Raw genomic sequence first — 12,679 nt, forward strand, 5'->3', positions numbered from 1 at the left:
CTCAATCTCTCCGAACCCTAACTCCCAATCTCTGCAAATCCGACCTCTCTCGCTCTCTTTCTCCCTCTCCCTCTTGAAAACCCTACTCTGCAACCCCAGCCCCAATCCCCTTCTGTCCACCTCCCACCTCTGAGCTACCCAACGCACCATTCAGTGGAACCCCATTTCCCTTTTTATGTTCCTGAGATTTCAAGTATAATACCAGTTTTGTTTGGACTCATTCACTGTTGTGTTGTTCCTTGAGGCATATTATTACTGATTAGGTGGGTTTAGCAGACCTTGGTTTGAGACTGCTCTGATGTAGAGTATACAGTCATGCAATACTCCTGTTTTCCTTGTAAATACTCTTTTGAGCCTCATTGGTCTGCAACATCTGCCCATCGTATTTGGCTGACACTTCAGCATTTTACCTTCTCTTCTAGGAGAGTATTTCAACCAGGTTTGGGTTCTGATCTGATTTACAGATTTAGAGTTTTGGAGAGTTAATAAATCTGGGTATTCTAAGTTCCTATTTCGAAGCAGTACCTGCAGAACCTCATCCAATCATTGGATTTCTTCCAACTTTTGAGAATAAGTACTATTGTTTCAGACCTACATTCCACAGGCGACCAAAACTTGAAAACCAGATTTTGAGTTTTCAAATGATCCTCATGGGCATAACAAAACATTGTATTGTATTCATGGGATTGAATTGAAATAACCCTTAAAATTATACAATGTGTGGGGCTTGCTTGTCAAGGCTTACACTTTTTACATAAACAAGAACCCTCCCATTCCAAGTATAAACTCGACCTCCCCCTCAAGAAAACAAAAATAGAAAATTAACATTGGCCAAGATATGTTACTTTCTTACACTGCCTCATCCTCTATTTAAAGCTGTGAATTTGAACATGGTTACCAGCCACCTCCACTGCCTTTGACCAACCTCTTATGTGGCTATAATTTATATTGCTTACCCGTTTCCTTGGATCCGATCTCCCTAACTGATAGTTCTCTATCGAGCCCGTTGGTGGTGAGCAATCCAGTTACATCGGAGGCATCAAGGTAACGTCATTCTTTTTTCCTCATTTTACATTATCTTATCGTCAGCCAATGGTTTCTCGCAATATGCTTGGAAAAATACATCACAGCTATTTTCCATGTTTTTTCCCTGCCATTCATTGGAAACTCGTTAGAATAAGCACCTAAACTTGGCACTGACAAATTTTGAAGTTGAGCGTCTTCAACACATAAGTGCCATCCAAAGTGAATAGAATACCTAAGGATCTGTAAGTCCCTCGGAATGGTTGATGTTATAGAACTGTATCAAAAAGAAAGATTGCTTTTTTGGAGAAACCATTAATACTCTCCAAACAAAACAAAATACGTTTTGCAAATTAAGCCTTTTTGGCTCCATGGAAGACAAAAACTGGAAAAAAACAGCACCAAATCACGGATGGTAGGTTCTCAAATCTCTACATCAATTGCTATATATTGATTAAGGTAATGCTAACCCCATGCGCCTAAGGGTTATGCACCCTATGGCCCACAGGTCCCACCCACCTCTTTAGTGGAATGGGTCTACTGTAAAGTGGCATCGTTAGAGCAAACGGACACTACAGGCTCATAGGATTAGCACTAAAGTGGCATGCTCGAGAGAAACATGTGTGGATGATACTCAAAACTGATATCAAGGACCTGATGTTTGCAACTCAATTCAGTCTAGGATAAATGTAGGCAGTAAATCTGTGGGGCTCAAGGACCAGAAGGAACAAGGTGGACTTCAGAGCCTGAGGCTTGTGCATGTGACAGCATACAGAAAATTTAGAACTTTATATTGAAGTTGTCTTACCTCTTTGGAACCAAGACCTGCGGACTGCTTGACGGATTTGGCGCTCATGCCGTTCTAAGAGCTCTTCAACTCTATTTGATTGAGATAACAAGGGCCCAGAGAACTCAATCCTGTCACCTTGAGCCTGAATGCCCTGAAATTTTTAGATGAGAAAAAAAAAATCAAACATGAGGGGTCTTTCAATATCCTAGTTTGATTGAAACATGTGAAACTTTTCATTTATAGTTATACGACCTGGAAGAACCAATCATTGAATTTATCTGTCTGCAGAACCTGACTAACCTAACTGAGCTGACTGGCCAAGTTTAAGTAAATTAGTGAGTAATTCATCATTGGTTTGCATAGTTGCAACCTTAGGCTTACCAGATTCTTTTTCTTATTAGACATTTCTTTCTTTCGATAAAGTGCCGCTGATAGTTCCTGAGAGTAGTAGACATCGGATGCATCAAAAGAATCTGGACGCTCAAACTGGCCCCACTGTCTCCGCAACGCATGCCTGGCCATATCGTGTGAATCATGGTCTTTAGAATCTGTGTGATCACCATGTAATACATCCCCATTTTCTTGCCTTCTTGAGTCTGGAGTATTTTTCAGGCCATTTGATGGTTCTAATGCATTCGAAACTTGACTTCTTGAACTAGACCTACTGTGTGATTTTGTTGATGTTGCATCCTCCTTCCGTCTTTTTGCCCACGCAAAGCCACTTGATGCAGTCACATTTAGTGCGCCCAAGAAAGGAACATCTCCTTGAGATGCATTCTTTATGTGGACGGGCTCTTGTGCCATATTTATTGATGGTCTTGATGGGTCCACGCATAATCTAGTATCTTTGTGTAGTGGGCCTGAGAAAGGAACATCCCCTTGAGATGCATTCTTTATGTGGGAAGGCTCTTGCAAAGAACATATTGATAGTTTTGAGAGATCTGCACAAAATCTAGCATCTTTGTCTTGCTTAGGAACACATGCAACATCTCCATTAATTTTATGGGCACCTACAGTATTTTCTTGCAGCTCCTGTGAAGAGAGAAATTTAAACTTATGAATGAGAAAGAGATGTATAATTTCCCTCTGAGAGAATGAGAGAATGAGAGAAAGAGAGACCTGTGCAGGTGCCAATTTATTTACATTTGTTTCTCGCAAAGCTTTGGATACTCTTCCTGGTCTTCTTGTTGCTTCAGACCCACGTACTCTTCCACCAGCCTTTTTCCTGAAAAAAAGGTAGTAACTCAATGAATATTGCAGATTTCTTTTTTAAATGGATAACTAGAATTTACAGAAGAAGATGGAGAATCCAACACAGAAAACTGTTGATGATAATGGTAGGTTTAAAAATTAAAAGGATTGAATAGGAGCCAACTTAAGTTTTCACCAATTTATTTCGCCTGGAAAGCATGTTCATGAACTCAACTCTTGATTAAGCTACTATATCTCATTCATTGATTTGGAAAACAATTTAGCGCTTAATAGAGTACCTAGATAGAAAAAAATGAAATAGTCCAGTAGCTCAAGGAGCAAAGAGGAGGTTTCCTGGTGCCACTAGTACAACAGACAACAACACGGAATGGCAGGTTCACAACTCGACACAGTTCATGCTTGATTTATATTTCATGATTTTCTGATTAGCTAGAGCCTTCAGTTACCTAAATTTAATTCGACAATATTTGTAAATTTTGAAAGGTGAAGTCTGTTCACAAGGCAAATTTATTATTTTTATTAACTTGGTAGGGACATATAACTTGGGTCTAATTAAATCAGTGTGTCCATTTTATTCATGACAAAGATAAAGAGAAGCACTAGCTCTTTATATGGCTAGTACATTAAGATATGACTACCAAAAAAAGTTAAGATATGATTTGCTTGATTCACTTCAGCTTGTGAATTTAATCTCCAGTGAATCTAGAATTGATTGAGGTGAACAAATTTGTAGTACATAGATAGGTGTGGTGAATTGGTTGACAATGAGATGACTTGATGAGTCCAATACACTATAAGAATTGACAATACTTAGCTACAGAATTTGACAAAATGTAAACAATGCTAACATTTGATGTCCACCCAGAGGAAAATGAATCTTGATTTAAAGTAGAACCAAGTCAATCAAGATGAGGGTACAGCTTGACTGACTTTTAATACAGTGTTCCAACCTTGACATGGATCATAATTGAGCAGAATACAAATCATTACAATAGGAAAACTGAAACATGGAGAAAGAGCTTACCTTCGTGCCTCCTCACGACCTTTGGCATCAATCTCTTTGTTCGGTGGGTATTTTGGCAAGCTTGATGGGTCGCACACATAAGGCTTAGTTGTGAAATACTGAGGATGATTAGAAAAAGACATTTTATCAGAAAAGCAATCTTCAAGTGGCAGACTATTTCTTCAAACCAAAATAAATTTTGGAGGCTAAAAAGAAGATAGATGGAGTGGTCACAATTCCATACACCAAAAGTTACATTCACAAAAATATTTTATACAATGTTGCAATGTAATGCATCAATGTCACAAATTCTTATTGAGTATTCTATCACTATACTGGTTCAATGGAACACTGCAACTCAGAAAACCAAAGAATAACATATAACAACTTTCTGTATTTGTTACCTCAGATGCAAGAGCAGAGGGGGCCGTACCCCGTTTATATGGTTCGACAGAAAGAAGAGTTTCTATCAGATTCAAAGCAGTTGTGGGTAATTCTTTAAGGGTCTCCCAGAGACAGCTTTCATAAGGTTGTTGGGGTTTAAATATAGTTGCATGGGGAAGTTTAGACTTTTTCCAATACTCATCAGGTGGAGAACCACAGAGCTTGAATATTTTGTGCAATTGTTCAACCTGGAGATGAAAAAAGAATTCTGTTATAACTGCAATTAACCAAGGAAAAAACTGAAAATGATTTAAAAAATGTCAAAATCCTTTTTCGTTTTTAGATGACTAAAAGTTATCTGAATATGTCATTATATTGCATTATATACTTCTAATCTGAAGATGAAGGTCACCTCTCTCCTCCAAATAGACATATATCCATTATTTCTCAAAATTAAAAAGAAAGAAAGATGTTCACATTACAATTTCACTTCTACAAGTATCCACTCTGCTCAAACTAAGCCTTCCTCAGTTACTGTATTTTGTCTACACCAATCCTGTTATAACATTCCACTCTATATAAGGATAAATATATTTATCTTAACCTGAAAGGTCTAATAAATAAAAACCATAGAATCCCATTCAACAATTTATTTTTTCATCATATTTTCTTCTTAAATTATATGATCTTGCAAGACATAACAACTAGCAAAACTTAAAGATTGATATTTAACCTATGAGGACTTGCACACTGATGTCACATCACTAGACAACCTTAATGTGACCTGGAAATGTTACCATTAAACTAAATGAAGACTCATGTTCTTACAGGACAAGCAAAGTAAATAAACGAGTTCTATAGTGAAGGAATCCAAGGACCATAAGTACAACTAACAGATTCCATGAAGTGCAATTGGTGCAAATATTTAGGGTGGGGGTGGGGTTGGACTGTCAGACCTAGAAGATCTAAGATTAACCTGATCAGGCACATCTTACAGGGACCTTAGATCTTCAGTTCTAAGTTACATCTCTTCCTTTCATGTATTTGCCTTACTGTGGATGAACCAATTTGCCAATAGATCAAATTTTTACAAGTATACCAAATTGCTTTCTTCTTTCCACTTAAAATGATTAAATGCAATAATATGATTGAATATAAGTTTATACATGAAAAGGAAATACATTCCCATGGGAAATTGGTATACAATAATAACATGTTCACCTCAGTCCTCCCCTGAAGGATAGGCTTCCCAAAGAGAAGTTCTGCAAACACACAACCAACACTCCACAGATCAACAGATGCTCCATAATCAGTGGATCCAAGCAAAAGTTCTGGAGGACGGTACCACAGGGTCACAACCCGGCTGGTTAGCGGTTGCCTGTGCCCTGAGCTAAAGAAATTTGCAAGGCCAAAATCAGCTATCTTCACAATTCCTTCATTATTAACGAGAATATTGGACCCCTTTATATCCCGATGCATTATACCACGTGAGTGGCAGTGCTCCAGTCCAGACAATAACTGATGCATATAACACTTCACCTACAGAATATAGACAAAGCAAATTTTAATGCAAAAGAATACATAGTAGAGCTAAATGAGACATGTCATGTACATTATATTATTAAATACCATTTCCAAATTCTATACACAGTGCACATACTCATCAGTCCCACAACTGTCCAACAAGGTACAATCTCAGGGTAATGCCATAACACTGTTGACAATTAAATCTCATCGAATGATGAAGGATACAGATTTAACAAGATGCTTCATCTGACAGTGGCCTATTGGTTCGAGGGTTAAGATCTATGAGTTTGTAAGAAAACTGGGCCGTAGAAACCCAAAGAGCTGTAATATCCTGTTCCTAAGCTACCTCACTATTCTAAGACCCAATATTTATAAATAGGAATAGAGCTAATGCACAGAACCAGTACCAACAAACCTGAGACTCGCTGAACTTGATATCTGAACAAGATGAAAGTCCGGCCAGATCATGTTCCATATACTCAAATACTAGGTATATACTGTTTGATAATCTAGATGTAACCAATCCTTCCAATTTCACAATGTTTGGATGGTCCAGTCTGCGAAGAATCAATATTTCTCGTGCCATAAACCTTACACTCTCAGGCTCAAAATTGTCAAATCGCACCTTCTTCAGAGCAACTATCTTCCCAGTGTCTAGGTTACGCGCTCGGAAAACACTGCTGTATGTACCTTGCCCAATCTACACATGTAAGATGTTCAGTATAGTTACTTGGAATGTAGAAGGCATTGTTTATATGTTAATTGAAGTAATGAACTACTTTCTCCTGTAGGAATACAAAAAGAAATATTAGACTGAAGTAAAATGATAACAGCATAAGGAAAATTCATGTAACAGCATGTCTGGTAAAAAATAATTTGGTGAGCAGCTGAAGCTATTAAATATATATATACAGGTGCATCTTGTTGTCACCAAGAAGGTGAACTAAGAAGTTGTAACCTTACTTTTTTGCCCCTGGTCTTGTTCTCAAAAGTTATTTCATGCAGGGGTAATGTTGTCATTTCAAATGGACAATGGCAGCTTTTGAAAATGACATAATGATAAGCCACTTTCAACTTGTTTAGAAAACCCTTTTTTACCCATGACTAAAATAACTTTTGAGAATAAGACAATGGACAAAACAGTAAGGTTACATTCTTGTTGTAACCAACCTTGGTTGCAAAAAGATTTTCCCATATATATATATATATATATATATATATAGAGAGAGAGAGAGAGAGAGAATTTGATCATCCTGTTGTTAGGGGAAAAAAAACACAATTTATTACTGAAATCTTATTAATGTAAAATCCATAACCGAAATACTATACTCATAATATTTTTGTGGAGATGAAGGCACAGAGCCCCAAGATAAAGCACTATGAGATTGTCAATATTGTTCATTCCATAAGATAACTAATAAGCTAACAAAGAAAGAATACCTCCCAAACGTGCAAGGATTTTACTCTCGACTTCTGATAATCTTCAAATCCTAAATTTTCTTACTGCAGGACAGCTCAATATCGTTCATTCCATAAGATAACTAATAAGCTAACAAAGAAAGAAAACCTCCCAAACATGCAAGGATTTTACTCTCGACTTCTGATAATCTTCAAATCCTAAATTTTCTTACTGCAGGACAGCTTACCAACCCCTTGTTTCCTCATTAAATTGGGAAATTCACTGAAAGAGGTAAGAGAACAGCTAAACCAAAAAAGTGGTCCAAATTTTGTTATAAGTTTATAGTAAGAGCACGTTATTTAATATTCGAATTAAACCAAGTACAAACATAAAAGCTGGTAGAGTGGGAAGGAATTACCATTCTTGAGCTGCTGTATTGTCACATTAGCTTTAACAAGGGTTGGTGAGTAGTAAGTTACACTATTGAATACACAGTTGAAATATTGTAAATTCCATAATGTCCTGTAACTGCTACGTGAAGGCTTAATCTCTCAAATTTTATTTCCAGATAATAAGCATGTCTATCATTAGTAGACAATTGATAGTATTACAGAAAGGAATTGGACATGTATACCTATTAAAAATTCGTTCCCAAGAACAAAATGACCAGCAAAACTTCATCATTGCAGTACAAAGAAAGGGAAGGGGCCCCAAAAAAGCAAAGAAAGAAAGAAACCAAACATGGGTAACTTCATTCTGTATGATATGGATCTATAAATGTCATATTCATGAACTTTCTCAAGAAAGATTAAGATACAGAAATGGAATTGTTATGAAAATGAACGAATGAGACAAATACAGTGTAAATGGGTGATCCGTTAAAACCTGCAAGATTATTTATCTTAATATTTCCACAGGAAGCATTATCTTTTCATTATCTCTAAAAACGCAATACATCCTCAGAAGCATATACCTGCATTCCCTTAATTAGGTGTAAACAGAGTAATGAAAATTGGAAACTCCATTATTTTTCAAATTTACCTTCTCCAACTTCTCGAAAGAATCAGCACTTAGGGGTACCCATCCCTGAATGGCTTCACCGGCAACGGCGCTAAGCCAAGCAGGCCAACCAGCTGCAACTTGTTCTCCTTCCACATACTTCTGCAAATTCCCCAACCTCAAGCTAAAGGAAGATTCCCCACCTGTGGAGCTTCCTCTCCTCGACTCACCCAACTCGCCGACGCCACTATCCCCAGGTTCAACCTTCTTCTTCTCGGACTCTACCCCATCTCGTTTGCGCAAAGAAGAACCCAAAATCCCAGACCCCTTGTCCCGTAACCCACCTGAGAAATCGAAAGCAGGCGTCACCGAGACCGCCTGCTTCGAGTTAAAGCACCCCATCAATGAGGAACACTAGGGAACATTCGATCGAAATGGGTCATTTGAAGAGGGGTTGAGGGTCTCAGCTCAAACTAACCCAAATGAAAGTTGCAGAACCAGAAGAAGAGATCAGGGAAAAAGAGAAAAAGGGCTTAAACCCCAAGTATTAGAGGAAAAAGAAAGAATTTCTTTTTTCTTTGTAGGATTAGAACTGCCAAGCTGTCGATTTTCTATTCTTTCACTTTCTCCTCCTGTTTCTTTCTCTTTCTGTGCTCTTCTTGTTAGCGGAATTCCCGGAGGATTGGAGCACAGAGAGAATTTTAATGATCATAACAAACAGAACGAAATCAACGCCAGTGGAAGTCGTGGGGTCCAAATCCTTCTACCATTTTAAAGAAAGACACAGTGAGGGAGAGAAGGAAAAGATAATGTAGCCGTTGTGAGTGATGCTCTTGTTTGTATATAAATCCTAATTCTCAACAAAGAAGAAGAAGAAGAAAGGAGAAGTTATATAACAAAATCTTTCGACGTTGTATGGTGTATGGTTGACAATTAAGAATTGGGTTTCATTTTTGGTTCCCAATGAAGAGAACAAATATCAACTAAAACAGTATGGGGAGATAAGGAGATGACGAAGACTGAAAATGGGAAAAGGAACGACAAAGAAACAGTGATGACAGAAAAAAGAGGAAGAGACAGAAAGAGAAAGCACAAGTCAAAAAAGAAAAGGGTGGCATTATTAAAGAAAGCTGGCAAAGAGACAAAGTGGGAACAGAGTAATCGAAATGGAAGGAAAGCCATCAAAGTGCACTTCAGCTTTCCACGCCCCTCTCTCTCTGTCTCTCTCTTCGTTGCGCATGACCTTTTGCCTCTCTGGCCTTGCCTAGCCTAGGACCCATTCATGAGATGATTCATATCTCTCTCCCTCTCTCTCCATTTACTTTACCTTTTTTTGCTTGGTTTCTCTAAATAATTTACAGTTTTCCAGATCTAACTTAGATTCATCTTCCTCATATGTAGTATACTCTCAATATCTACTTCTCTCCATGATTCTTCTTTATGGAAAGACATGTACATCTCTAGGGGGAAATGAAAAATCTCCTATATTTAATTTCATTTGTATTTTAAGTAAACCAAACCCATAATACAACATTAAACTATGTTGAAGGACAAGGGTCAATAGATGTTATTTTAGTATTCTTAGGATTAAAGAAAGATATATATTTCCCATATAGAAAAGTTCTCCTTTTCAATTACCTATGGGTTTGAATGGTCAAAGAAGTTAGTGGTTGGTTAATTTACTGTCACAAATCCACAATATATTGTTACTGTTTTCTCAACCAAACCCAATTATGCCACCTAATGGATTCACATTACAAGTATGATAACATATCTCCATTAATAGTGTTGGAGAGATAGAGAGAAAAGAGAGAGGGGGTCAACAACACAATCAAAGGAGTGGGCAGCAATGATTGTTCTTCCAACAACTTCAATATAAGTAACACTAAAAAGGCACTATAATGGGTTTGCAGATATTTTTATGAATTAGTGATAAAAGAAGAAAACTTGATCAATTGAGTGCAGAGGAGAAACAGAGCACATTTGACTGTAGCTGAGAAAATGACAATCAAACAACCAATCTTTGGTTTTTAGTGGTGGAGAAGAGGAAGGGAAAGGAAGGGGAGGAAGCTCTTTGCAGTGTAGTGTAGAGTTGTAGACAGGGTTAATTAAGTTTACTCCAAAGCCCAGAGTCCAGCAGTGAATGGAGCTCTTTAATTTCCTAACTTGAGCTACTTACTACAACTATAGAGGAATAAGTTTTGTCTTTAAGCAAACAATAATTTAAGGATTAGTGAGAATGTGAAGTGGTTAATTAATGGTACCATGCGGCATACGGACAGATTATTGTTTTGACCTGTTCTTCAAAGTCTAATTAACTTATAAAGATTAAACATGGAACATTCTTTTCTCTCCCACTGTTCTCCATTTTTGGGTTTGGTCAATGAAGTTACCCTTTTCTTGGGCTTGAACCAGGAAATAAGGAAGCTAGAAGACGAGATGACTTGTCTATCAAGTCTGAAACAAATCAAAATGAATGAAGAATTTTTTAGTACTAGTGGAGGCTTTAGAGGTCTGTTTCAGATTTCAAGGAGCAATCAAAGCACAATTCCTGGTTGTTAAGACAAACTGAAGACCCACCTTCTATGCTTACTATTCATTCATAACTAACAGTCTAGTCAATGGAGAATCAATCAAGTCAGTTCATTCAGAATTGATCAGAGATCGACATTGGTTGATTCCGATCTAAATCGAACGATACACTGGGGCTGTGTTTTTATCATTTGAGAATGTAAAATCGACCTAGAATGCTTTCTAAGAATGCATACCAAACACAGCTTGAGTCTTTTCACTAGAATGAGATACTCAAATGGGAAGAAAATATATGTATGAAATTCAAATTGGGAAGCTCGTGGATGGAATTGAAGCTACATAAATGTGAGGAGATGAGGGTCCATGTACTGATAATGTCTACATCTTTGAATGGTCCTTACAGGGGTTTGGTTCTGACATTGCCTCCATAGATCAGAATATTAATTACATTCACCTGTGGAGGGAAATCAAGTTTTTGATTAAAAATTTATAAAGCATGAGAAAACAACAATTCATAAGAGCACAGAGGACTCTTTGAGTTTTTAATGTTTTGGTTTGAAATTGAATGAATCAGAGCTATCACCATGACCATGGAATTGAGCTCAAAATCAAAACCCAATACCCAAATGCACCAGAGAATAGGCCTGTAAATGGATCAGATGTGATCGGATCCAGATATTCCCTGGCCGAATACTGATACCTCTAAACGGATTCGAATGGGGATCGAATTCGAATTTTCGACCATCCGTTTACATCTCTGCCTTGTGTAACGCGGACCTTTCTCTCCCTAACAGATACAATTCACTCTCAATCCATATCTCTTAGATCATGAGTCTCTCTTTTCTTCATATTTTAGAACCTATCGAATCTTCAAAAACAGTCAAGGTATTATTTACTTAATTTTGAATTATTAAGTATTCAGATTTTTTTTCTGAATATCTCCAAATAAATACGGATGTTCTTAACCAGATTTTCGATTATCCATTTGCAGCCCTACCGGAGAAGCAATCTCAACTCTCAATGGTTCAGGTTTAATCTCATGATGGACCAACAATGGAGAAGCAGGTATACATGCAATATGGTTGGTTGAATTTTTATTTTTTTTTGGGTAAACGATCGGGTTGGTTGTTAGTTGGTAGAGGCAGGTTTTGAAGATCCATGGTAATATGGTATGAATTCAACAAAACTTTTTTTTGGTAAAGAGAATTCAACAAAACTTTACCCACTTATAAAGTTATAAAGCTGGTGACTTCAATTCAAATGATTTTATCAAAACAAAAAAAAAAAACTTCAATTCAAATGAATAGAATAAAAGCATTAACTACAGTACAGTTAAAGCTTGGCCTTATGCAGGTGATCTTTAATCTTAATTAAATTGAATTTAAATGCTGGGTCTTAAATATTAATGCTAGCTACATATCCTTGTCTTTTTATTGATGCTTGTGAAATTACCTAATTAAAAAGAATGTGGGTTAGTGCTAGGGATGCGTTGGGCTCCTCTGTAGCGCAACAAAGAGTGTAGTGCACATTCAATGGCCCACAATGCTTGGGCACACAGCCCAACACCCTGCCTGTGTGTTGGGCTGTGTGCCCAAGCACTGTGGGCCATTGGATGGTACACTACGAACCTTGTCGCGTTAGAGAGGACCCAAATCTGCTAGGGATTGGTTTTGAAAGTCAAATTAGAATAATTTAACTGATAGCCTCACCTATATTTGTCTATGTACATTACTATACTTACCCAAAAATGCTAATCCTAACCCTTCATCCTTAAACTAATAACTATGATTATCAGCCTAAAACATCCACT

The 12,679-nt window shown here is 37.3% G+C and overlaps 1 protein-coding gene across 2 annotated transcripts; it reads right to left on the bottom strand.

The window, feature by feature from the left end:
- Window positions 1-659: 659 nt before the first annotated feature.
- Window positions 660-9,138, bottom strand: LOC122655586 (protein IMPAIRED IN BABA-INDUCED STERILITY 1-like). Of its 2 annotated transcripts, none has more exons than XM_043849809.1 (9): window positions 8,380-9,138; window positions 6,355-6,639; window positions 5,634-5,951; window positions 4,433-4,660; window positions 4,050-4,147; window positions 2,933-3,038; window positions 2,195-2,845; window positions 1,832-1,964; window positions 660-1,150 (listed from the first exon to the last, which is right to left on the bottom strand). In XM_043849809.1, the coding sequence occupies exons 1-9, from the start codon at window positions 8,737-8,739 to the stop codon at window positions 1,131-1,133; spliced, it is 2,199 nt and encodes a 732-aa protein (XP_043705744.1). In that variant the 5' UTR covers window positions 8,740-9,138; the 3' UTR covers window positions 660-1,130. The 2 variants fall into 2 exon arrangements, with proteins under 2 accessions (XP_043705744.1, XP_043705745.1); XM_043849810.1 differs by having other exon boundaries at window positions 1,832-1,955; window positions 8,380-9,136.
- Between the last annotated feature and the right edge of the window lie 3,541 nt (window positions 9,139-12,679).

The sequence above is a fragment of the Telopea speciosissima genome, chromosome 3 (genome assembly GCF_018873765.1).
Source record: "Telopea speciosissima isolate NSW1024214 ecotype Mountain lineage chromosome 3, Tspe_v1, whole genome shotgun sequence".
Taxonomy (NCBI): Eukaryota; Viridiplantae; Streptophyta; class Magnoliopsida; order Proteales; family Proteaceae; genus Telopea; species Telopea speciosissima.